This window comes from Podarcis filfolensis (genome assembly GCF_964270895.1).
Source record: "Podarcis filfolensis genome assembly, chromosome: 5".
NCBI classification, from domain to species: domain Eukaryota; kingdom Metazoa; phylum Chordata; class Lepidosauria; order Squamata; family Lacertidae; genus Podarcis; species Podarcis filfolensis.
Genome location: NC_139608.1, coordinates 23,404,346 through 23,427,845, shown reverse-complemented (window position 1 = coordinate 23,427,845; position 23,500 = coordinate 23,404,346). Strand labels below are relative to the sequence as shown.

The 23,500-nt window shown below is 43.8% G+C and overlaps 1 protein-coding gene across 1 annotated transcript; it reads right to left on the bottom strand.

Annotated features, from left to right (window-relative positions):
• Positions 1–2,351: 2,351 nt before the first annotated feature.
• IGSF10 (immunoglobulin superfamily member 10) lies at positions 2,352–22,717 on the bottom strand. Its single transcript, XM_083613019.1, is given in 8 exon segments — positions 2,352–5,577; positions 7,409–8,309; positions 9,640–14,028; positions 16,750–17,140; positions 17,408–17,537; positions 19,232–19,472; positions 19,475–19,478; positions 22,144–22,717. Coding segments are annotated over 8 exon segments (8,040 nt in total). The 5' UTR covers positions 22,219–22,717; the 3' UTR covers positions 2,352–3,668.
• Between the last annotated feature and the right edge of the window lie 783 nt (positions 22,718–23,500).

The window sequence follows — 23,500 nt, the reverse complement described above, 5'->3', positions numbered from 1 at the left end:
GTCAGAATCTCCGTTCGACCGAGCTGATAAGGCTCGTTTTCGGAATCGCCTCCCGACGATTAATTGATGACCTGATCCTTTGATAAGGCCTCAGGCACATCGTCCCAGCAGAGCATCAAAACAGCACGCGGAAGGATGAGATAGTATGAGGTACATTGCTATGCTTTATTTTCTAGCTACGTAGAGAGCAAAGAAATATACCATCTTCTCCCTGTGAAAGCAGAGAGCAACCGAACAAAGGAACAAAGGAAACAGGAAACCACTAACGTCACATCCCGTCTCCCTTTCCCGTGAGACTGGAAGGTCTCTGGAATGTAAACAGAGTCCTGTGACATCCAGCAGCTCCTCAGTGATAAGAACAGAAACTAACAGTATCTTGTGTGTCAAAAAGTTGCAGGTGCGTGTTGACCTCTGCTGCCACTATGTATATTATGGCAAAGGTAGAATAGCACTCGCTTGCATGCTCTGTTACACCTGTTCAGCCTGTGTGAACTTAGGGGTTTTTGTCCCAATGTCATTTGGCTTTTAGTTATGCAGAAGCTCATCTATCATTTTGCTGACAGTCCCCTATGTTTGGATGGGTTCTTTCGGAAGTGTTGATAATCTTCTTGAGATTGTACCATCCTGGTTTAAACACTGCATCAAATTGTTTAAAGAGCACACCTGAATTAATGGTTGTCGAAACTATTTTACTCACACTTTGGGGACATTTTCTCTCCATGAACCCTGCCCATGCACGTGAATTTTAAAATAGAGTTTAAATAAGGACGCAAGAATGACCTTAGTGGGTCAGACAGGGCTGTCTTAAGCATATGCAGCGCCGGGGTGCAAAGATCCGCCCAGCGCCCCCCCGGTTGCCCCGTCCCAGGTGCACAGGAGCCAGTTGGCTGCCTCAGCATCTCGCTGGCTTGGTTGCCCCCGACCTCGTGGCACAGAACAGCAGAAGAGCCTGCCGCAGCACTCCGATTGACGGGCGGGCTCTTCCCCGGACTCAACTCTTGGGCCCCGGACTCTCAGCCTGGCGCCCCTGAGAGCCCGGGTGCCCTACACCCCTAGCGCCTATGGGTAAGGCAGCCCTGGGGTCAGATCAGTATTCTGTTTCCCACACAGCCACATCTAAATGCATCTGGAACAGTCTTTACCAACTTAGTAATGCATGTAAGTTGTGGGCTTACTGTACACACATGGCTAGCAAAGCCTAATTTTCTCTTTACGTGGATCAAGCAAAAGATGAACCTTCCATTAGAGCAATATAAAAATTATGGATGCTGCTCTCCAAATGTTTTTGGACTCTATGCTGGCTGGGGCTGATGGGGATTGGAGCCCAACAACATCTAGAGAGTCACAGGTTCTCAACCTTGGTTGACGCAGCTCTTTCATTCTTACAGATTTGGAACTTGACTGCAGAGGCTAAGGACAGGTTGTGATTGCTCTAGACCAGTAGCCGCCCAGCTGTTGTTGGACGACATCTCTCGCCAACCCTGACCACTGGCCATGGTGGCTGGGGATGATAAGAGCTCAACAACAGCTGGAGGGCCATAGGTTCCCTACCAGTGCTCTATACCCTTAAAAACACCACACCAGAACATTCTGTTTTCACATGATTGGGTAATAATTGTGCTGCTCACAATTGTGGAACTCTTTTTCTCTTGGATATTGTGAAAGTTTTGCATCCAAACAGATCCTCCACTGCAGAACAAAGGAAAATACTGTCAAGGTGTTCATGTTATCTGCTCAGGTTCTGGATGTCCTCGACCCAGCAAAGACGAAATCTGGGAATACAGCATACAGTGGTACCTCGGGTTAAGTACTTAATTCATTCTGGAGGTCTGTTCTTAACCTGAAACTGTTCTTAACCTGAAGCACCACTTTAGCTAATGGGGCCTCCTGCTGCCGCCGTGCCGCTGGAGCACTATTTCTGTTATCATCCTGAAGCAAAGTTCTTAACCTGAAGCACTATTTCTGGGTTAGCAGAGTCTGTAACCTGAAGCACCTGTAACCTGAAGCGTATGTAACCCGAGGTACCACTGTATTTCCATCAGGAGAAAGGCTGTTCCTGCTATAGTTTTGCCCATAGTCAACTGGCATGATAGTGGTTGTAATATTTGCAGGAGGCAGTGTGATGGAGTTGCCATCATCTCTTGGCCTTGGCAGAGAGGCAAGATAAGATAAGTGAAACATGCATTCGGATCCAGGAGTGGAGCAAGTAAACTATATCTAGGTCTGGGCTGCTACATTTTGATCCTCATGTGTGTGTTTTTAAGCAGTCAGTAAGAATAAACCACAAGTTCCTATAGTTCAGACGTACCAGGAAAAGGTATGCCATTTTCAGATTTTCAGTTAAATGCACATTTCTTAAAAGAGTCTTGAAGTATGAATTTTATTCAGGTCCCAATAAAGTAGCTGGCATCTAAAGCATGTAGAAAAAGGTTGCTAATTCTTGCTTTCCCTCTTGGAGGGATAGCGTCACACAACGGTTATGGGCTTAGGCTGGTGGATCAAGATTTGTGCCACGTTAGGTGCATATTCACCTGTTCTGCAACAAGCTAGATGCAGAGAATCATGTATGGTCAGCAGTCTAATGCAGTGGGAGTTCTGTGCCTGAAGGGTCTTGGCACAGACTTGCGGTCTGGGATCCAGAGTTCTCCTACTCTGACAGAGCACAGCCTTATATCACTAGAGTCAAAGTTCTATCCTATGTAGCACGTATAAACAGATGCCTTTTGTGGCTGCCCTAAGAATATAATTGACAGGCAATATAAAAATATTTACAATAAATAAATAAGGTACTCGGCGCAGTTTCTTGGAGACAGCTGTATTCTAATGAAGTAGATCAAAGGATCTTTCTTTGCATCAATTTTTCAGCCAAAGTGCCTCCAGTTGCCCAGAACAAACAAGAAGAAAAGTACACTGTCCTACTGCTTTCTCCTCAGCCTCTGCTCATGCATTGCATACTTATTAAACTTAAAGGCACTTTATATTCTTTTTTATGTAAAATGTTTAGCAGCTGAATGGCAATTATACATCTGCACTTCTTTATATGCAGATCTGATTGCTTTTTTATTTTACAAAAATAATCCATATTTTCTTTAAAAAAAACAACACACAACCCTATCAAACTATTTTCTACTGGTTCTTCCATTGCCCCACAAAAAAGGACTCCTGCGTGAAAGAACTAAATTTCAGTATTGCAAAACTGGCAGCACCTTTTTGTTTAAAAACAACAACAATGGTTAAGATAGATACAAAATATTCATAATTGTCCACAAGGTAACAAACAGCCATCCCATTTCTTCTTTTTTCTTGAAGTATCTTATATTTCATACTTCTTGTACTACTACCAAATGGGAAGTAAGAAATAACTTTTTAACAAACCCATCCTTGCACTAAATATTTCAAGTTATATTGCAATGCATTTGACTGTCTGTAGTCAAGATGTAAGTGCCCTAAGTTCTCAAAGTCGCTTTAAAAATACCTCTAATATGTTCATATCAGAACATGATACAATTTTTCTCCAAATCTTTCTGTCTGTTACTGTGTCTACTGTAAACTGAGAATCGCAATTTTAACGAATCTGACATGCCTGCTTTTGATTAAACATCTTCGACAGCCAAACTTTGGCTCCTGATTAGCCTTTGTTATCAATTGTTCAGGCTGCATTTCTCGTCTCAGATAACTTGAACGTATGTTACTGTGGAATCGCTGCCAAGCTGGTTCTTAGCCATGCACTTATAGATGCCAGCATCTGACAGCTTTGGATTCTGAATTACTAATGTTCCTTGTGGATGGAGAAGCTCGCTTCCAGATGGCCGGCCTTTGCTGCCTGTGGAAAGTAACGAGTGGTCAGGCAGCTCCCATGTAATTTCTGGATTTGGTATTCCCAGTGCCATGCAGTGAAGCTGAACTGGTACCCCAGCCACTGTGCGGATATTCCTTGGCAGTCTGTTTGTAATCCGTGGCGGGTGTGCCACAATAATTACAAAAACAACTACCGTTGAATCACCAGCATAATTCTGAGCTTTGCATGCATAACTTCCTCTGTCATGGATGGTGGTTTCTCTGATAATGAGGGTGCCATTTTCCAGTAACATATATCTCCCATTAATCTGAGGCCGGTCCAGGACGTCACCATTGGGGGTTGTCCATATTATGCTTGGCTTGGGGCTTCCACCAGCAAGACAGTGAAGGGATAATGCTTCCCCACTTATGCTTTTTATTGTTCCTCTTGGGTGGATAAAGATGGTGGGTTTCTGGCCAACTTCCAATATGACCAACTTTTCAATGTAGCCAACTTTATTTTTAGCAGCACACCGGTACTTGCCTGCATCTGCTTTGGAAGGACTGTAGATGACAAGGGTGCCGTTGTCCCCCAAGAAGTAATGGAGTGTTCTAAAACCACTGGAAACCCTTGTTCCATTGGGTAACATCCAGATTATCTCGGGAGGCGGGTTTCCATCTACAGAGCAGTTCAAAAAGGCAGTTTTCCCAGCCTTTGCTATTACTTTCTCGTTAAATGGATTCCTGAACATTGGTCTCCTAAGCATTTCTAACACCTCCAGCTGGACCACCAATATGCTTTCTCCGCCATCATTACGTGCCACACAGACAAACTCTGCCGTATCTGAAGACCTTACATTACGAATTTCAAGAGTCCCATTTTTGTGTACTGTTATTCTACTCCCATAGTATGGGGCTGTTAGGAAAATATTGTCAGGCATAATCCACATGATTTGGGGTAAGGGCGTTCCTTCAGCTCTGCAGTCTATTTGTTTCTTTGAGTGTTTTATGGCTGTTGTTTTAATGATAGTCTTGTTTGTATACAACCCATTGATGAGAGGCGGTTTAGAGATTACTTCAAGTTTATAAAGCCTTGTATCATCTCCACCAGAGTTGCGAGCAACGCATATGTATTCTCCAGCATCTATGAGCCTCACCTTTGTGACGGACAAGGATCCATTAATATGAAGAAAATACCTGCGAATGGAAGCTGAAATCATGTCGTTGGAAGGCAACAACCAGAAAATGTTCGGCTTAGGTTGACCAGTGGTTTCACAGTTGAAAAGTGCAGTGTCTCCTGCTCTGACCTTTACATAGGTCTTGGAATTCTGCTTGATCCGTGGCGCCGCTGCTAGCACTGTTATGTGCACCTTCATTTCGTCTTTCCCAAGTGTGTTTTGAGCATAACACGTGTAGTCGCCCTCTTCAGCTATTCCCACCTTGTTGAAATACAGTGTCCCGTTGTCAAAAAGAGTGTACCTACGAGACCTGTGCCCACTGTCATCTGCTTGCATCACGTTGTTGATCATTGTGCCGTCTGGCAAACTCCAAGATATCTCTGGTTCAGGGGACCCGGAAGCTTTGCAGTCCACTTTGAAGTCCTTCCCGTAAGGCACCAGTTTCTTAAAATACTGCTTTTGATCGATTTTTGCAGGCTTCATCGTCACGCTGACTTTCATTAGGATCAAGTCGTCTCCCATTTTATTCCTAGCCACACATATATAGTCACCAGCATCCTTTTCTGTGACTCTTTCAACAGCCAAGGATCCATTGGGATGCACATGGATTCGACTCCCCATTCTAAAAAGCAATGGAAGAAATGAAAGGTGTTTAATCCTGTATACTTAAGGACAGGCATAGGCAAACTCGGCCCTCCAGATGTTTTGGGACTACAACTCTCATCATCCGTAGCTAACAGGACCAGTAGTCAGGGATGTTGGGAATTATCTCAAAACATCTGGAGGGCCGAGTTTGCCTATGCCTGCTTAAGAACATAAGAAGAGCCCTTCTGGGAGAAGCCAAAGGCCCATCTAGTCCAGAATTCTGTTTCGACAGCGGTCAACCACATGCCTATGGGAAGCCCACAACCAGAATCTTATATGCCAAAAATTACGGAGACCGTAACTGTAAAACTGCTGATTCTCAATGACATTAAAGGCAAGCTAAGATATGAGTGCATTGAGTAGAAGCATTTGGAAGTTCCTTTGAGTCCTCTTCAGGAGTCATGAGTGGAGAGTACGGCTGCATCAAGCAACTCCTCCCATGGCAACTGTGCATATTGTGTAAACTTCTGCGCAAAGGTGAGGGGGGGCTACACACATAGATGTATGTGCAAAGGCTTCCATGTTGGCTTATATCAGAATTGTGCAGGATTCCAGGTTGTGTGGAAGCCTTTGGAACCCCCTCTCCCTCCATCTATAGGTACAGCTTGACTTGGTGGGAAATTTCCTTTGTCAAATGTAAGAGCGAACTGCAAGCCTATTTGTTCTTCATATGGCATGCACTAGTTTTGGATCAGGAAAGTGCAAACATATCAGTCCTCTGCTCATTCTGTTTGGAAGCCTTGCAGAGAGCTGGCAGATGTTAATTATGTGGACCAGACTCCAGGGATCTGCAATCTGTTTGGATTTAGATGCTTTGTTTAGGTCGGTCTAGAGATCACAAGATTTGTTACTGCCAAGCTCTAATATGGAAACCACTGGCTTCACTTAAGAACTCAATTGATGGTTAGTGGCCAAAATGTTGGGCAGAACTGTATTACTATGAGTTAAAGCAAACTCATCCAAAGTAAAATAAAAATAAAATAAAATACTATGATATTGATGCTGTGGAGCTGCAACCACCCAACCTAGGAATGAGGTTTTAATGGAAATAATACATTTACAAACAAGAGCTCATAGGAGCCTTGCTTGTCCCTGAAGTGGCTGTGGTGAAGACAGCCCTAACTGGACTGGAACAGTATGGTAAAATGTGCTTCAACCCTTATATCGTCAGTCTCATTCTTAAATACTGTAGCACTGTACTGCTCTGGCATCTAAAGGTGCAGTCCAAAGCTTCCACACCTGTTAGTGGAGTTTAAAGGAATGCCAAGTCCACAACTGCATCTGCAGTCATGCCTCTCACAGCATCTGGGTAGAAAGGTCAGGGCAATGACTGGCGGCTTAGCCAGCAGAGTTGGCTGGAGAAACACTTCCATCAAATTTGACCACTACCACTCCACAGCCTGGTGTAAGGAGGGTTTGGATTGTTCTGCAAGTCACTCAGCAAATGACAGCTAGACACCCCTCGTATCAAAGTACCAGAGCAGCTCAGCAAAGGGCATCAAGAAATTCATTTGTTTGATTCAGCCCTCTTTGACACAAAGGCAGAACAGTTCATTTGTCCCAGAAACTTTATCGTTCTCTTCCAGCACAACACTACCCAATGTGAAATCCAATGGTTACAATATACTGTACTTTTCCGTGTATAAGACTAGGGTTTTTTTTTTATTAAAAAATTATGTTCAAAATTGTGAGTGGTCTTATACATGGATACAATCTCCCCCCATTTTCTCATGGGGGCGTGTTATACACAGAAAAATACGGTAGCTAATCAAGCAAATAAGTAATGCTGCGATTTTCACGAGACCTACCTGTGCCACTGATCAACAACAGCTTTTGAAGGTAATCTCCATATTATCTTGGGTCTTGGCTCCCCTGTAGCTGAGCAGTTCAGAAGCAACCTGTCTCCAAAATTCAGCTGAGTCAGTCTTTGAGATGAAACTGTGATTCTGGGGACTGTATCACTATGTTCTACCTGGATGATGACCACTCTCCTCTCTGAGCCAGTGGAGCTGGTGGCTATGCATTCATAATTCCCACTGTCAGAAGGACTGATATTCCTGATGTAAAGGGTTCCATTAGGGAAAAGGAAAAATTTTCCATTTATATACTGCAAAGGCTTCACCTCTGTTCCGTCGAAGAGAACCCAGTGAACGTAGGGCTGTGGGTTTCCTTTGGCAGTGCAGGGCAGCTTCAAGCTTGCCCCAATATTCTCCAACATACGTTGCTTCTTCTCTTCCAGTATAATGGGTGGTGCAGCAATAACTTGCAGCCTCACCGTCATTGTATCTGAACCAGCTGCATTGCTTGCTGTGCATGTGTAAATCCCTCTGTCGTAAACACTGACTTTCTTTATCACCAGCGTGCCATCTGCTTGCACAGAAACAGCCTCATTTCCCATAGAAGATTCTGAGATGTAAGTTTTGTTTGCGAGGATCCATGATACGGTAGGAATGGGACGGCCTTCGGCTGTGCATTTCAGGGCTACTGGTTTGTCAGAGTGAACGGTAATAATTTTGGACCTTCCCTCCAAGATTCGAGGTGGATAAGTCACCACCGACAATGTGATAAGAAGCCTGTCGGAGCCATGCTGATTGGCAGCCACACAGAGGTACTGTCCGCGGTCCTGGATGTTGACGTTCTGGATGGAGAGAGTCCCGTTGGGAAGAACCTCAAATCTGTTATCACGCTTGTGTTTTGACGCATCAACCTCTAGTTGAAAGAGATGGAAAGAAAATTAGCCTAATCTCTGTATGAAAATCTTCCTTTTTTGATTTGCTTGGCAAATCAAATAGTTTTTATTTTGGTTTTTTTACTCCATTTCTATTGTTTTTGTGCTTCATCCCTTTTCTAAATTTTTCATCCTAAAAACCCTACTTTAACAAACTACCGTATTTACTCGAATCTAATGCTCACCTTCTTTGGTCAAATTGTGTTGCAGAAATTAAGGTGCACGTTAGATTCGATGCCACATTTACATTCACCAGCAAATTTTTTGTTTTGTTTCAAGGTTCTGAAAATTGAGGTGCACGTTAGATTTGATGGTGCATTTGACGAGTAAATATGGTATTTTCATATATATTAGGGAACCAAAAAAATCAGCTGTAAGCTCAAATTATCCTTTCATATGTAGAGTTATATAGTAAGTAGAAGTAAAATGCAGGTAAGTCATCAAAGTTGTAGCCCTGCATCAAAATAAGAACATGGGGAGCTGCCTTATACAGAGTCAGACCATTGGCTCATCTAACTCAGTGACTGGCAGTGGCTCTCCAGGCAGCAGCCTCTCCCAGATGTATCTGGACATCACAGAGATTGACCCTGGGACCTTCCACATGCAAGGCACATACCCTACTGCTAAGTAGGGCTGGGCGATATCTGGTTTTCAACATTGTGATATATCCCCAGCAAAATATCATGATATATCAGTCTGAAATAAGGATGGAGCTATGTACAGGCACTGGCTGGCTTCACAGTTTCTCCCGCATCATCATTTTTGCATAGCACACACACACAGAGAGAGAGAGAGAGATAAGAGAGAGATTTGTGAAATATTGCCAGGTCAAAAATTACGAAACCGATATCACAACACGGACTTCCAACTGGTTTTGGGTGATATATTGATATATCGCCCAAACCTACGGCTGAGTTATGACCCCTCCTCAATACTGCTTTTCAAGTCCCACAGAAGAAGAAAGGATTTCTACAACTGTGTTCAAAGGCACGATTGTATTTATAAAACCACATTTCCTCTAAGGAGCTCGGGGCAATACACACGGTTCTTTTCCCCCACTCTCCATTTTGTCCTCACAATTACCTGGTGGAGAAGGCTATTGCAGGGAGTATGGCTGCCCCAGGGCCACACACTTTGGAACCAGAGTCCCCCCCAGTCCTAGCCCAACACATGAATCACTATAACACAATGGTTCTCATTGCCCCCTCAAAACCCAACCCTAATACTGCCCACACTACATCCTAACTTGTATCTTATATATATATATATAAAAAGAAAAAGAAATATTCCATGTAAACTTGAGAAACGTACCGGATGATACCTTGGTCCAGTGTATTATTGGCCGAGGGTTCCCACTGGCTTCACAAGGGATGAAAGCATCTGAATTAGCCAAGACAGTAAATGCTGCCAGTTTCCCTCCAATTATCCTGGGTCTTGCCCCCCTGCGTTGGTGGAACAAATCTAAGGTTATCTGATTGGTGGTAGTGACTTCCTGGTCTATGGTCTTCTCAGCCCGATTCTTCACGTGATTGTTCTTATCCTTCCTCCACAAAGGAGTATATTGAGTGGAGCTCTGTGGGGATTTAAATCTGCCCAATGTGCTGACTGTGAAAGTTTTGCCACTTTCTGTAGCCTCCTGCCAAGACAATTCCCCCTGCCTGGGAGATGCAGTGGTTTGCGTGATAGCTGGCATGAGCATTGTTTGGGGTGCTAATGGGCTAGGAGACTGTGCGCTGGGGTATCTTGCATTAGTAGGAGTTTGAGTACTTATCTCAATTTTAAGAGAAAAAGCTGCTTTTGTTGTTTGGCCTTTTTTGCTAGCTTCCCATCCTACAGTCTGATCTGATTCCTTATCAGCAGCCACTGTAGTAGCCTGAGTTAGTCTGCTGCACTCTGGTGCTTGTGTTACCAAGGATGTGCCTGGTATCGCTGTGATCGTGCTGGCTGTGTCCAAGAACGATACAGTGAGCGGGATCACAGTCGCAGGTTTTTCAGAAGACGAATTATCCACTGCTATCTCAGTAGTGACCGTATTTTTGGTAGGGATATTCCTTATTAATACCTGAGTGGCTGGTGTAGATTTATTCTCTGTAACTGTGTCAGTTGTGCCAAGACTGGGTGTCCGTGGTGTAGTTCTAATGGCATCCATACTAGTGGATTTCGAAAACAGTTCATCTGTTAGGGGGCTGGCAGCTTGCCTTATGCTTTCAGCTGTTGTAAAAGCAGGAGAAGCCGTGGGTTTTTTGGACACCGTAGCAGAACCTTTTCTGAGAATGATGTTTCTGGATGAAGACACGGGATTTTTCAGAGGCCTTCTCCTCCTCTGACCCCTTCTTCTGCCTGGTCTTAACGCTCTGAATCTGGCAACGTTAGTTTTAACACGGACAGTAGTAGTTGGAATGAGAATTGGTAGGATGCTGGTGGCGGCATCTGTTTCTTTTTCTAGAACAGTTGTAAGATTGGAGGCAAAGGCTGAAGATGGCAATTCTGCAGCATCAGGCGATAGCAGGGGGACTAGTTTTACTAGCATCATGTTGTCACTGGTGGGTTGAATTAGGGGATCATCAGTTTGGTTCTCAGTCTTTGAAACAGCACTTTTATATGTGGGTGATGTTGTGTATGCTGGCATTGGAACTGCAGTTTGGAGAGGCAAAACAGATACTCTAGGTGAGGGTTCTCTGCTTGGTTGCATCTTGGGTTCCTTCTCCAGTAGCTGCTTTTGTGCATCATTGCTTCCAAAGAAATTATGCAAAGGAATTTCCCCTGTTGAAACAACGGAAGAGGCCTTAGTTCCAAGAGCAGAAAGGGTAGATTTCATAACCAAAGGTGACATGGCAGATGTGGTTTCCATGCCAATCCTGGGGCTATGGATAGTTGCCGTTGGGAGTCTGATGCTAAATGATGGGTTTGCGTCGGTGATTCCTTGTAATGCTCCACCAGATTTTGCTTCTCTGTGCGATAGAACTTGTGTGCTTTCAGGATAGAAGGGGATTGTTGTTGAAGTTGTATGCTCTTCAGCTGCAACCAGTTTGTTTCTTGAGAATGCCCAAAACTGATTTGCAGTGGTTGTTTCTGGGTGATGAGTTTTAAATGAAGTGGAAACAGGGGCTTGAGAGACAGTCTGTTCAAGAGATCTGTTGGGAGGAGATAAGGCAGGTGTGCTCACTTCTACAGGAGGAGGTAGAATTGTACTTGCTTGAGCAAACCGTGATTTAACAAAAGCAAATCTACGACCTGCAATGTTGGAAATACGGCCAGGTCTAATTATTCGTCTTCTATTAGAGATTTTTCTTCGTCTGCTATACTGCCTGGGGGGGAGTGGCGGGTTGTGAGTTGTAGCACCCCCAACTACCTTAATCTGCTGGTGAGTGACAATGGTTGAGCTTGAAGGTAACCGAGGCACTATTTTTTGTGTACTGTAAGCATACATATGCCTAAATACATCATCATCAGGAACATTGGTTGTCACTAGAGATACCTGGTGATTGGATTTCTTTGATACTTTCTCAGTTGCCTCTGTAAATAAATCAGGTTTTTCAGTATTTTTGTGGGTAGCTGCAGACAGGGTATTCTTGGTAATAGTCATTGCTGGTGTGATTGTTGGTGTGGCTTTTAGTTGCAAATTGTTTCTCCCAGATGATATCGAGCTCTGAAAAGTACTTAAAGCTTCTGTAGAAGTACTTAGTGGACTATAAGATGGTGTTGTTAATGGCTCCATGTTGGTAGATAGTGTGTGAGATGCTTCGAGAGACGTTTTTTCAAGTTTAAGTTCTGCAAGTAACTTCTGGTTCTTGGGCGTCTTGTAATTCATAACCACTGGGCTGGTTACTGGAGTTGTGGTTTCTGTAACCATGCTGGATGTTGCCAAAGAACGGAAATCATTTGACATGCTTCCAAATTCTGCTGTCACTACATTTCCAGAGGCTTCTCTCAGAGTGGATATCGCAGGTCTTTTAGTTGCTAGTAGAATAAACCCTTCCTCTGGAAATATATCATCTCCAGATGTCTCTTCCAGATTTTCAGAAGTCTTTGAGGACAACAGAACCTTTACTGTTGGTTTTGCTGTGGCATTTTCTTGCTTTCTTGGAAAAGTGGCTTTTTTCTTTGTTTTTTCCAAAAATGCTGCCCAGCGCAATGGATCAATTCTCCTAGTGGAAGGATCAAATTGCCTCAGGCGCCCTCTAAACCGTTTGTTCGTCTTGTCCTTGTTGCGCCTGTAAATCTCTTTGCGATTGGCACTGGCTTTGTTCTGCGTGGGCTGATTTATATATGAATCTTTAGTGGGTTCCTCGCTGGTTACTTGGGTTTGCCTGGCAGATGAAGGATTTTGAGGTTTGGTGGTAACTTTATACTCTTCATTGCCAGATCCATCTGCTGCTTCATCCTCTAGCTGAATATCGAGTTTTTGTGACCTGTTCAAATTCCTTTCAACTACTACTTGGTAAACCAAAATATCAACGCCATATTTATTAGCAGCGACACACATGAAGTAACCACCATCCCGGTCTGTTGTTCGTTGTATTTTTAATGTGCCATTGTGAAAAAGAAGCTTGTTTTTTGAAGAGTGGCGAAGAACCATGTGCTCAGGTAAGATCCAGGTAACAGGGGCATCTGGGGCACCTGTAGACGGGCATGGAAGGTGAAGTGTGTCACCTAAAAATATGGAAAACTGTGGGCCGTTTAAATGGCTGTGTTCTATATAAGGATCTATCACAGTAATCCTAACAGTCAGGACATCAGCATCAACATAATTGGTTCCTATACAGTGATAAACTCCACTGTCAAAATTATCTGCTGCATGCAACATGAGTTTTCCAGATTTTTTTATCATGATTCTCCCATCTTCACTAATATATGGAGCTCTAATCTTGCTCCCATCTGCTAATACCCACTCAATTACAGGGGTAGGGTCTCCAAGTGCTTGGCAGTCCAGTTCCACAGACCCTCCTACTAAAACGGTGTATTCAGTTATTGTGGTGTTTTCTTGTAAGATCATGGCCCAGTTTTGCCGTTGAGATTTTGGGAGATTGACCGGGAGGGCAATTTGAGCATTTGTGAAATACTGGATGTGCAGAGTGTTGAGAGTGGTTGATGTCCTGTCCAGTTGCAATGAAACTTGTCCCTGCATCAACCAGTAAGGCTCAGCTCTCAGTTCAGCTTCTACATCAGTGAATAGCTCGTCATTTTTGGAATCTGTTTGCTTGTACTTATAACTGATGTAAGGCACTTCTGTCAATAACAGTTCCCTTTCCAGTTTTAACGGAGAATCGCTGTAAAGGGCCAGGATGCTCCACAACTGCTGAATATACTCGTGGTCAATGCTACACACAAGGAATGTTGACAAGGATACTTCAAGTACTGTGGTGTTGTCGATTTTGTTTAGTGTAACTGGAGACATCTTTGCAGGCTTTTGCACATTGCAGATCAGGTTTGCTCGATTTCCAGCTTGGTCTGTCATGTTGAATACCATGGATCCTATGGGAGCCATAAAATCTCTGGGAGAAATTGACGTAAAGCCACCATCATCGGGAGCAGTGATGTTTTTCAATTTCAAGGCTGGATCTATAGTTGGCTTAACACAATTAAAATCTGAGGGTTGCATGCCACTTAACTGCTTGCCTTTAAAAATTCCAGGATTGGCACACAATGGGCATTGCAGAACACCAGAAACACCTCTGTCTTTTTTGCACTTGACAACATCTGGAAAGGAGATAGAAACGGTAAAAATCATTTTTGCTTGACTGATTCACGCATAAAAGCAACAGGTCCTGTTATGCTGATAGATATTTCTGGTGTCCATGAAATATGACAGACCTCAGTCAGCAATCATTTGGATCTGTTTAGGAGCCAGCCAGTACAGTAATTGATGATTAGCCATGGTTCCTACAGAATGGGAAGGAAAGGAACCAGAACAAGGACAAAGGCCTAGGACTCAGCCCTCAGAATGAGCACAAGGGCAAGAGGATGCTAGATGTAGATATTAGAAAAATTACACAAGAACAGAGAAGACAGATTTGGGTAAGGCCACAAGTTTAATGCCCATTGCCCAAAGTTTATGTTGGAATCTGAACTTCGGTCCTGTGTTATGTCTAGTCCCCATCTTGCTTCAATGCGCATGTTCTTGGCCCTAGATTCCCCCCCCCCCACTTTCTAATGGGCATGTGAATGCATATTTGCATTCAGAAAACTGTTTGTTCCTTGCCCACCACCAGTCTAGCAACAAAATAGTTCCCAATGATAGAAAATATCTACTCTCCCACCCCACTGGTTAGGAATGCTTCCACCATGGGTTTCAAATTATTTCAAACAAGAGTTGAACATATCATTTTTAAGAGGTATTCCATTTTTCTACTTGGTATTGTAATTGGAAATATATTAGAACACGTTGTTGCTCTATCTGTTACTCATTTATACAAGTTTTTGCAATAAAAACATATGCTGTAGGATCAGAACAGTAACCTATCTGTGGCTATATCTTTAAACGGCGGCAAATACATATTTGGGAGAGGAATTTTGCCAGACACAGTTTTATTTGAGATTGTTCTATTTTATTCATTTAAAGTTTTTGGCATCTCCATAATGTGAAGTTTGTAACACAAGCTTCTTGCCACATACCAGAGAAGGGGGAGGAAGTTGCATTTTTCTCTTATAACTATGGGATAATATAAACAAGAGAGGAACAAAGGCTAGATTCCTGTGGAAGTTCTATGCGAGAGCTGTCAAATTTCTAGATCATTTTGGTGAAAATTCTCATTTCTGTATTATGTCTCCAGGGCATCATTTGTCAAACACATCTTTTGGTGAAGCAGTCCAGGGGAAAAATCCCTTCTGTTTACAATTAGTTATGAAAACAATGGATTCAAATATAGCAAACTCTACTGTTCCATTAATAAAGAAAATGTGACTGACTCTGCAGACTTGAAAGTGCCCTAATGTAAAATGAAATACATTAAAATATTCTGTATTTATGATCAAGAAGGCTGCAACATTTTCTTTAATAAAAAGGGCACCCCAATTGATCTGGCATCAGATTTTTTAGTGAATACAAGTACTGTTGACCATAAAACTGTACAAAAACTAGGTTTCAGGCACACTTGAGGGAAAGCTTCATCTAATGTGCCAGGTGTGATGCACTCAAGCACAATCTTAAAACAAAATCCATGTGCTTTTTCAGAACCACCAGCCTTGCATCTGATCAACGTAAGATTTATTTAATCAGGGGTTAGCCCTAGTGGTTAGATTTTATTTGAAGGAGGATGTGGTCTCTCAGATTTTCTTTTCTTTAAGGTATATGATGCTATGCTAAAAATCCTAACAATTATTGCGGTGCTGTGATTCCTGGGCATTGAAAATTGAAGTGCTGCCGAAAATTAGAATAGCTCAAAGTAGACCACCAGCAGTTTGAGGTATTTTCTTACACATGTTCTGTGGGAAAATAGCTGGTTAAGTAGCACTGCCAACAGAACCAATGGCCCTTTTGAGGAAGAGTGGGGCACGGGTGGCGCTGTAGGTTAAACCACAGAGCCTAGGGCTTGCTGATCAGAAGGTCGGCAGTTCGAATCCCCGCAACGGGGTGAGCTCCCATTGCTCGGTCCCTGCTCCTGCCAACCTAGCAGTTTGGAAGCACGTCAAAGTGCAAGTAGATAAATAGGTACCGCTCTGACGGGAAGGTAAATGGCGTTTCCATGCGCTGCTCTGATTCGCCAGAAGCGGCTTAGTCATGCTGGCCACATGACCCAGAAGCTCGGCCAATAAAGCGAGATGAGTGCCGCAACCCCAGAGTCGGTCACGACTGGACCTAATGGTCAGGGGTCCCTTTACCTTTACCTTTACCCTCTCAATATGAAGTAGAGAGTATGGCTATTGGGGGAAAAGGAATTCTTATTGGTGGTCCCCTTTTTGCAGGACAAGCTATCTGGGTGGGGTGGGGGCTCACCTGCCACCTACATTAATGCGTTTTCAACAGCAAATAATTTTTTGTTGTTCTCCCAAGCCTTTTAACATAATTGTATCTGCTTTTAACACCATTTAAACATTGATAGCAATATTTCAGTCTCTGCTTTTATGGCGGCGGGTTGTTTTTAGCCCTTAATAATAGTGCTTAGACTATTGGACTATGGCTAGCATGGTGTTTTATTCTTTGTCGGTGGTTCTGCATTTTTGTGATTTCTGATATCAATGGTATAATATGTTCTTAAACTGCTTTAATGCTATTACATTATGGGATAATTGGCACATAATACAATACACAGAGTAACCGCAAAGGCTTCAAATGGACTATTTAACAGCCACACGAGCCTCCTACTATTTTTATTTTTTATTTTATGGAAACCATTTTGGAATCCTTGTCAGAGGAGGGTAAAAATGCTTCCAGAAATAAATGCAAGTTGAGTATATAAATAAAAAGAGAATATTTGATACCTGGCTGCCGTTCTGCCCACTCACCAAACCATTTCATTTCGCAGTCACAAGCCCAAGGGTTCCCGTGAAGGTAGAGGCTTTCTAACTCGGACATATATGTGAAAATGTCTCGAGGCAGAGAAGAAAGCAAGTTGTCAGACAAGTAGATATGCTTTATGGAGGATGTTTTGAACATCTGGAGGTAGCACAAGGTGACGAAAGTATCCGAGTGAAGCTGCTTGAGCAAATTTCCTTCCAAGTGGACTAGTTTCAGTGATGTAAGGCCATAGAAAGCTTTGGGGTTTACAAATTCAATTTGGTTATGATCCATGTGCAACCGTACCAAACTCATGAGACCATGAAACATGCCTGCTTCAATAACTTTGACTTTGTTATAGCTCATCTTCAAGACCTGTTGACAGAATAATAATAATAATATAAAAAAATTGAGCAAAATAGGAACACCATCTGAAGAATAAAAGTCAACCATATTCAAATGTTACATTAAAGCAAGGGGGAAGTTGGTTCAGCAGTGAGAACAACTTTTAAAACTGAAGTTGATAGGCTGTAAACCTGCACCCATAGTATGTATGCTATTCGTTTTTAAAAGGGCCAAAGGTAAGAATTTGGCACAGCTCTATGCAGAACCAATGATGGATAATTCCCAGTTCATTCTTACCTGCAACCGGCGCAAATCAGAGAATGTCCTGTCTTGAATTGTATGTATCTGATTACTGTGCAACATCAACAACTCCAACTTCTCCAGGCCAGAAAAATCTGTTTCAGTCAGTTTAACCAAACTGTTGTAACTGTAACAAACATTTCATTCCAGATCTGGGTTTAGTCAGTCAGCTATAGTTCAAAGGCAAAACAAACAAACAAAAACAGAGTCTCTCTTTTGCAAATAAGCAAATAAATTTTAGTTAAAACTTGCCATGTCAATTTCAGAATAGCTTTATCAGTACAGTGGCAGATGGAAATTCGTAGGTATGCGCACCCCTAGAATGAATGCCTATGACTTGTGATTATGCCTCCCGAAGTACAGGTTACTTTATTTATTTAAAATAGATATATTCCACTTCCCTGCTGGAGCTCCCAAAGCACAGCAAACCAACAACTTTCCAAACTATATAGTAGATACTCACAAATTCACAATGTAAACAATAAAATGCTATCAAGCTTTCCATGAAGCATACCTCCTAAGTCATCAGCAAAGACCCTGGAATAGTTAGGCAGGGCTTATGCCTTAAAGCCTAACCTCTTAGTGCACTTTAGTATTCGCAATAAGGGTTCATGTCCAGCTCTAGTTATCTGTCACAGTGACTCCTTGCTAGCTTGCAAGTTTCAGTGGAAGTAGTAAGAAGGTCCACTGGGCAGAGCCAGGGCCTCCCCTCACCAAAGCGCTGTTGAACGTAACCTGCACAGTGAACAGAGTATTGAACCTGCATTGACACAAATCATTTACTGAATCCAAATCAGGCACTGGTGCCTTCCCCTGCAATCTTACTCTATGCCTATCCCTAAAGCTACCTGTAGTGCAGACAGGTAAGGAGAGTTTGCATGAGTTAGTGTATGGAGGTCCTGCACTACAGGATACAGCAGCAAATGATCAGTGCAGACCAACCATTTTTGGTGTCTCCATCCGCACTGGTCATTAGAGGCACTTGTAACTAAGAACTTTTACTCAGATCAGCTTATTTCCTTCTCCCTCCCTATCTATTTTCCTTTGGTGCTGTCCATTTTTAGAGCATAAATCTGAGGGCAGAAACATTTTTTTAAAAAAGAAATGATTTGTAAGTCACTTTGGGAGCCTTTTTTGGCTGAAATGCAAGGGGGGTGGGGAATCTTTAAATAAGTAACAGCATCCCTGGACCTTTTCTCAGTCATACTATACCTATGGTATTGGATAGGATAACCCTGAGGCTTTCATCGGAATACTATACTTGGAGCAGCCAGGGCAACTAAGCATCATGGGACCTGCAATTCCCATGACACTGAGCTGCCAGGGATGTACTCTAGCAATTTAAAACAAAAACCTAGATACCATTGCTTCTGATAATCTTGTGGCTGCATCATAAGAGAAGTGCATGAGCCTCAGGCCTATTGTTGCTTCTGTATGTAACGCTAAAGCATTGTTTAGTATTACATCCAAAACAGGTACAAGGCTGCCAGTATGAAACAACAACAAAATGGGAAAGAGAGAAAACTCATGTGATGACAAACACACAGACGGTCCACCCTGTCATCATAGGCAAGTTCAAACTTGGTTAATGTCTCAGTTGATCAAATGAATCAGAGCTTAATTCAAGTGAAAGTTGATACACGGATTGGCAAGGAATGAAGCAAGGTGGTCTTTGATCTCTTCCAAGTCAATGAAATGGGGCTTCACAGATAAGTGTGTGCCCCAGTTAAGTCTCTTATGGCATGTTAGTTGTAGCAGGTGGGGGCAACTGGTTCTCCTTACCGCACATTACAAATTCAAGCAATATTGTTATAAACCTACCCTAAGTTGATGCGCTCCACATTTGGGGAGATTTGTGCTGGGATGGTAGTGAAATACCGGAATGTGCAATGTACTTCGGTGGGTACATAGCAGGCACAGTGCTTAGGACACGCACTGCTGCGAGGAAAAGCGGCCCAGCAGAACCCAAGCAGAAATCCTAGAAAACAGGGGTTGCGTCTTCCTGTTCCTTCCATCCTGCATGGAGACCTTGACGCAACAGCAATCTCAGCAAGCATGGACAACAAAACTGTAGGGAACAGAACACAACACAAGTTATCATGTCAAGATGAGATGTCACAAATTCATGTCTTTGACCTCAGGACTTGTTTAGAATAAAGCCTGCCTTAGAAACAGTACAGGAAAGGTCCTTCGTATTATTATTTTTTAAAAAAACACACGCAACAACTCTGCAGGGGTTTCTTGTTTGTTTTTTAAGAAAATAACATTCCTTCGCAGCTTCTTTCTTTTAGTGAATATGGGGAGGGGAGAGAGTTCGTGTTGACAGGTATTAAAAACTGAAATCTGACACGCTACTGAGTCTATTGTTCCAAATAAATAAGCCCACTCTTTCATTATTTAGAGTGTTCATAAATCTGTTTGTGGTTTGTCTTTGCCAAAAAACACGTTGAGTCCTTCTTTGCCAAGCAATTTAGGCCTCAGAAAAAGAAAAAAAATAAGAAGTTTAGAAGACGACTGTGGTGGTTAAGAAAGCTAATAAGCTATGACAGGACTGACAGCAGTTAAACTTTATCCCACTTTCCCCACAGTTTTTAGATTTTACAAGCAGTGCCCCCTTCCTCCTCCTCCTCCTGTTTTGTTAATGCTGCAGAATCAGAGCAGAGTTCAACAGTAGATTAAAGGGGCACTGAGTAGTCTTATATTTGAATAGTGTTTACTGTTTGGCTAGGTTAATTTTAGATTAATTAATATTTTGAAAGTAAATGCTAGATTTCCAGTACAGAGTCTTGAGTCAATACTGAGAATTCTATAGCGCTTTTGAATGTACGAAGCACTCCACTCCTTAAGAGTAATACATATTGAGTAATTAATTTCACAAGCTAGCATAATAATTGCAGAATCTAGAAGGTTAGAATGGTGGACTCTATTGCTCTCGCATGCTGCAAATGGTTATGGAGTGTCAGGGAGAGGCAGCTTCAAATCCCTACTCCGCTTTGCCAGCCCTCTAGGTGACAGTGGGCTGGTAACCCACTCTCAGCCTAGCCAACCTCATAGGGTTGTTGTGTGTGTGTATGTGTATGTGTATGTGAGAAATAAGGTATTTCTATCCTAGCTTAGAGGGTGGTGTGATATGAATACTGCTGCTGCTGCTGCTGATAATAATAATAATAATAATAATAATAATAGATAGTGATGTATGGAATTGAGAGCTGGACCATAAAGAAGGCTGATCACTGAAGAATTGATGCTTTTGAATTATGGTGCTGGAGGAGACTCTTGAGAGTCCCACAGATTGCAAGATCCATTCTTAAGGAAATCAGCCCTGAGTGCTCACTGGAAGGACAGATCGTGAAGCTGAGGCTCCAATACTTTGGCCACCTCATGAGCAGAGAAGACTCCCTGGAAAAGCCCCCGATGCTGGGAAAGATTGAGGGCAGAAGGAGAAGGGGACGACAGAGGATGAGATGGTTGGACAGTGTTCTCAAAGCTACCAACATGAGTCTGACCAAACTGCGCGAGGCAGTGGAAGACAGGAGTGCCTGGCGTGCTATGGTCCATGGGGTCACGAAGAGTCAGACACGACTAAACAACTAAACAACAACAACAACAATAGAAATGATTGCTGTTTTTGGTTCCAGCCCCTCTCCTCCCCAAATCTCTAATAAGGCATAGTGAGTTCATGGCAGAGCCCAGATCTGACCCAGATGCTATCCCATTCCAGCTACAGTAGCTCCTGCAAGGTGATCAAGTTTCTCAACATTCACAAGACAAGAGAAATTTGTCGCTGTTCTTTTGCAGACAGGATTGCTGATCGTCATTACGCACGGACATTGTTGGGAGATCTGCTCTTAATTATTTGTTTTCTCCCTCTTCGTGCATGTGGTCTTGCTGCATGAAAGGAGCCGGCGGCTACATGCACAAAATAGCGATTGCGTAACTTGACCAAAGGGATGCTTGGCCGGGGAACAAGAAAAAGTCCGGCCGGCAGCCTTTAAGTTGTCACCATGGTTCATCCTCCTTGGAGCAGACCCATTGTGTGCAAAATAGACAGGACTGACTTAGGTCCATTAATTTCAGTGCGTCTAGTCTAAGTAAAACCCTTTGAAAACAATGAATGACACCAATGGCATCCTTCCTTTTGCAGTTGCCACCCAACTTCTTTCAGTGATAAGCCAAGCTTCTGGAGAGAAATCCACAGCACCACACCATTTTTAAAAAATGCACCACAGCGATAAGAAGCAAACAGTGGCGTAGCGTGGGGGGTGCAGGGGGGGCCGGTCGCACCGGGCGCAACATCTGGGGGATAGGGTTAGGGGGCGCAAATCCACGGGTTAGGGGGCGCAAATCCACGGGTTAGGGGGCGCAAATTACTTGCCTTGCCCCGGGTGCTGACAACCCACGCTACGCCACTGGAAGCAAATAAATTACAAATAAAGAGCATGCACCCCCCAAATAAGTTCTACAAAGCAGCCTCAGAAATAATCTCTACTCACTTGCAGGCTGCAGCAGCAGCAACCCAAAGTTCCCCACACATTTAAACAAAAAAAAACCACGTTTATTATGGCATAAGCTCTCTCGGACTAAAGTCCACTTTTATTAGATGCCTTGAAGGGTTGTGCTCAGTTGACAGGTGGCCTTTTGCAGAGTCCTTTATGAGGGGGGAAAGGATGGAGCCCACCGCCACGAACCTGAGTTAAAACCAGCCGAAAGAGAGTAGAAGGGTCCGTCCTTACCTGCGCTGTATCCCCCTTTCTTTCTTCCTCAATAGCCCTCCATCTTCTCCTGCCGCCCACCGAGACCCTGCTCATAAATGGAGAGGCAGAAAGTTCACGAGCTTCCTAAGGCTGCGAGGGAGGGAGAAGCCGCCGCAGAGGTGAGAGGATGGAAGTTTGCGAGGAACACCAGAAACACGCCCCCCGGCCCTGTTGTGGCGCGAGGGAGGGAGAGAGGGCTTGGCCGCCGCGCCGAGCGAAAAACGGAAAAGCCTTGGCGCGCTCCGCTCGCCGGAGCCTCGCCAAGCGTCTGGGTTTCCCCGAATCGCCTCAAAGAGAAATGTGGAGGGGTGGCGTGTCCACTGGCCGGCTCTCTCTCTCTGGGCTTGCTCGCACGCCCCCTTCCTCCCAGCGACGGGGGGTGGAAGGGGGCGCGGAGGCGTCGCCTGCAATGGGGGGCTCCTCGCGCGCACCAAAGCCTTTACGCTTCGCACGTGGCGCCCAGCCGGGCTCTGGGTCTTTCCCCCGCCGCGGGCTTTGTTGCCCCTTTGCGCCCGCTAGCTCGTTCCCGAGAGCGGCCTCCCGCTCGGGTCGTCTTCCGTTTGCGCCGGGCTGCTTCCCACACTCTCCTTCAAAGTCTCCCGCTGTTTCCCGGGCGCTGCCTTAGTCAGCGCCGCTTTGACGCCCTCCTCGCGGGTCCGTTTATCTCCTCAGTCCAAGCCCTTCAGAGCGCCTCTCTTGAGAAAACAAAAAAATTTTTTTCCTTCCAGTAGCACCTTAAAGACCAACTAAGTTAGTTCTTGGTATGAGCTTTCGTGTGCATGCACACTTCTTCAGATACCTGCATGCACACGAAAGCTCATACCAAGAACTAATTTAGTTGGTCTTTAAGGTGCTACTGGAAGGAAAAAAATTTTTTTGTTTTGACTATGGCAGACCAACACAGCTACCTATCTGTAACTGTCTCTTGAGAAAGGACTTCAAAAAGCAGCAGCATGTGAGAGGGCGTAAAAAAAGCAAGCGCAGAAAATCTAAAGTGTGGTGAGGGGACACCCCGACCAACCTATTATCAGAAGGGTATCCCCTATGATGGACCAGTTATCTCAGCCTCCTCATCTCAACCCTTTAATTTTCCCTCTTCTCAACTGGTTCCCTCAGAGATGGGGGACCTTCATGGGACGAAGGGCATGGGTGTAGCCAAGGGGTTGGCTAGAAATATTATTGAAAAGCATTGGAAGTACTCAATTATCTGAGGTTCTGCTCCCGCCCCAGCAGAAGCCTGCCCCCTCCCCCCCGCAATATCCCAATTTATGGGACATTTTTATATGTGATTTCCCAAGAGAAGCTCAACAACTTTGCCCCCCCTCCTAACAAAGAA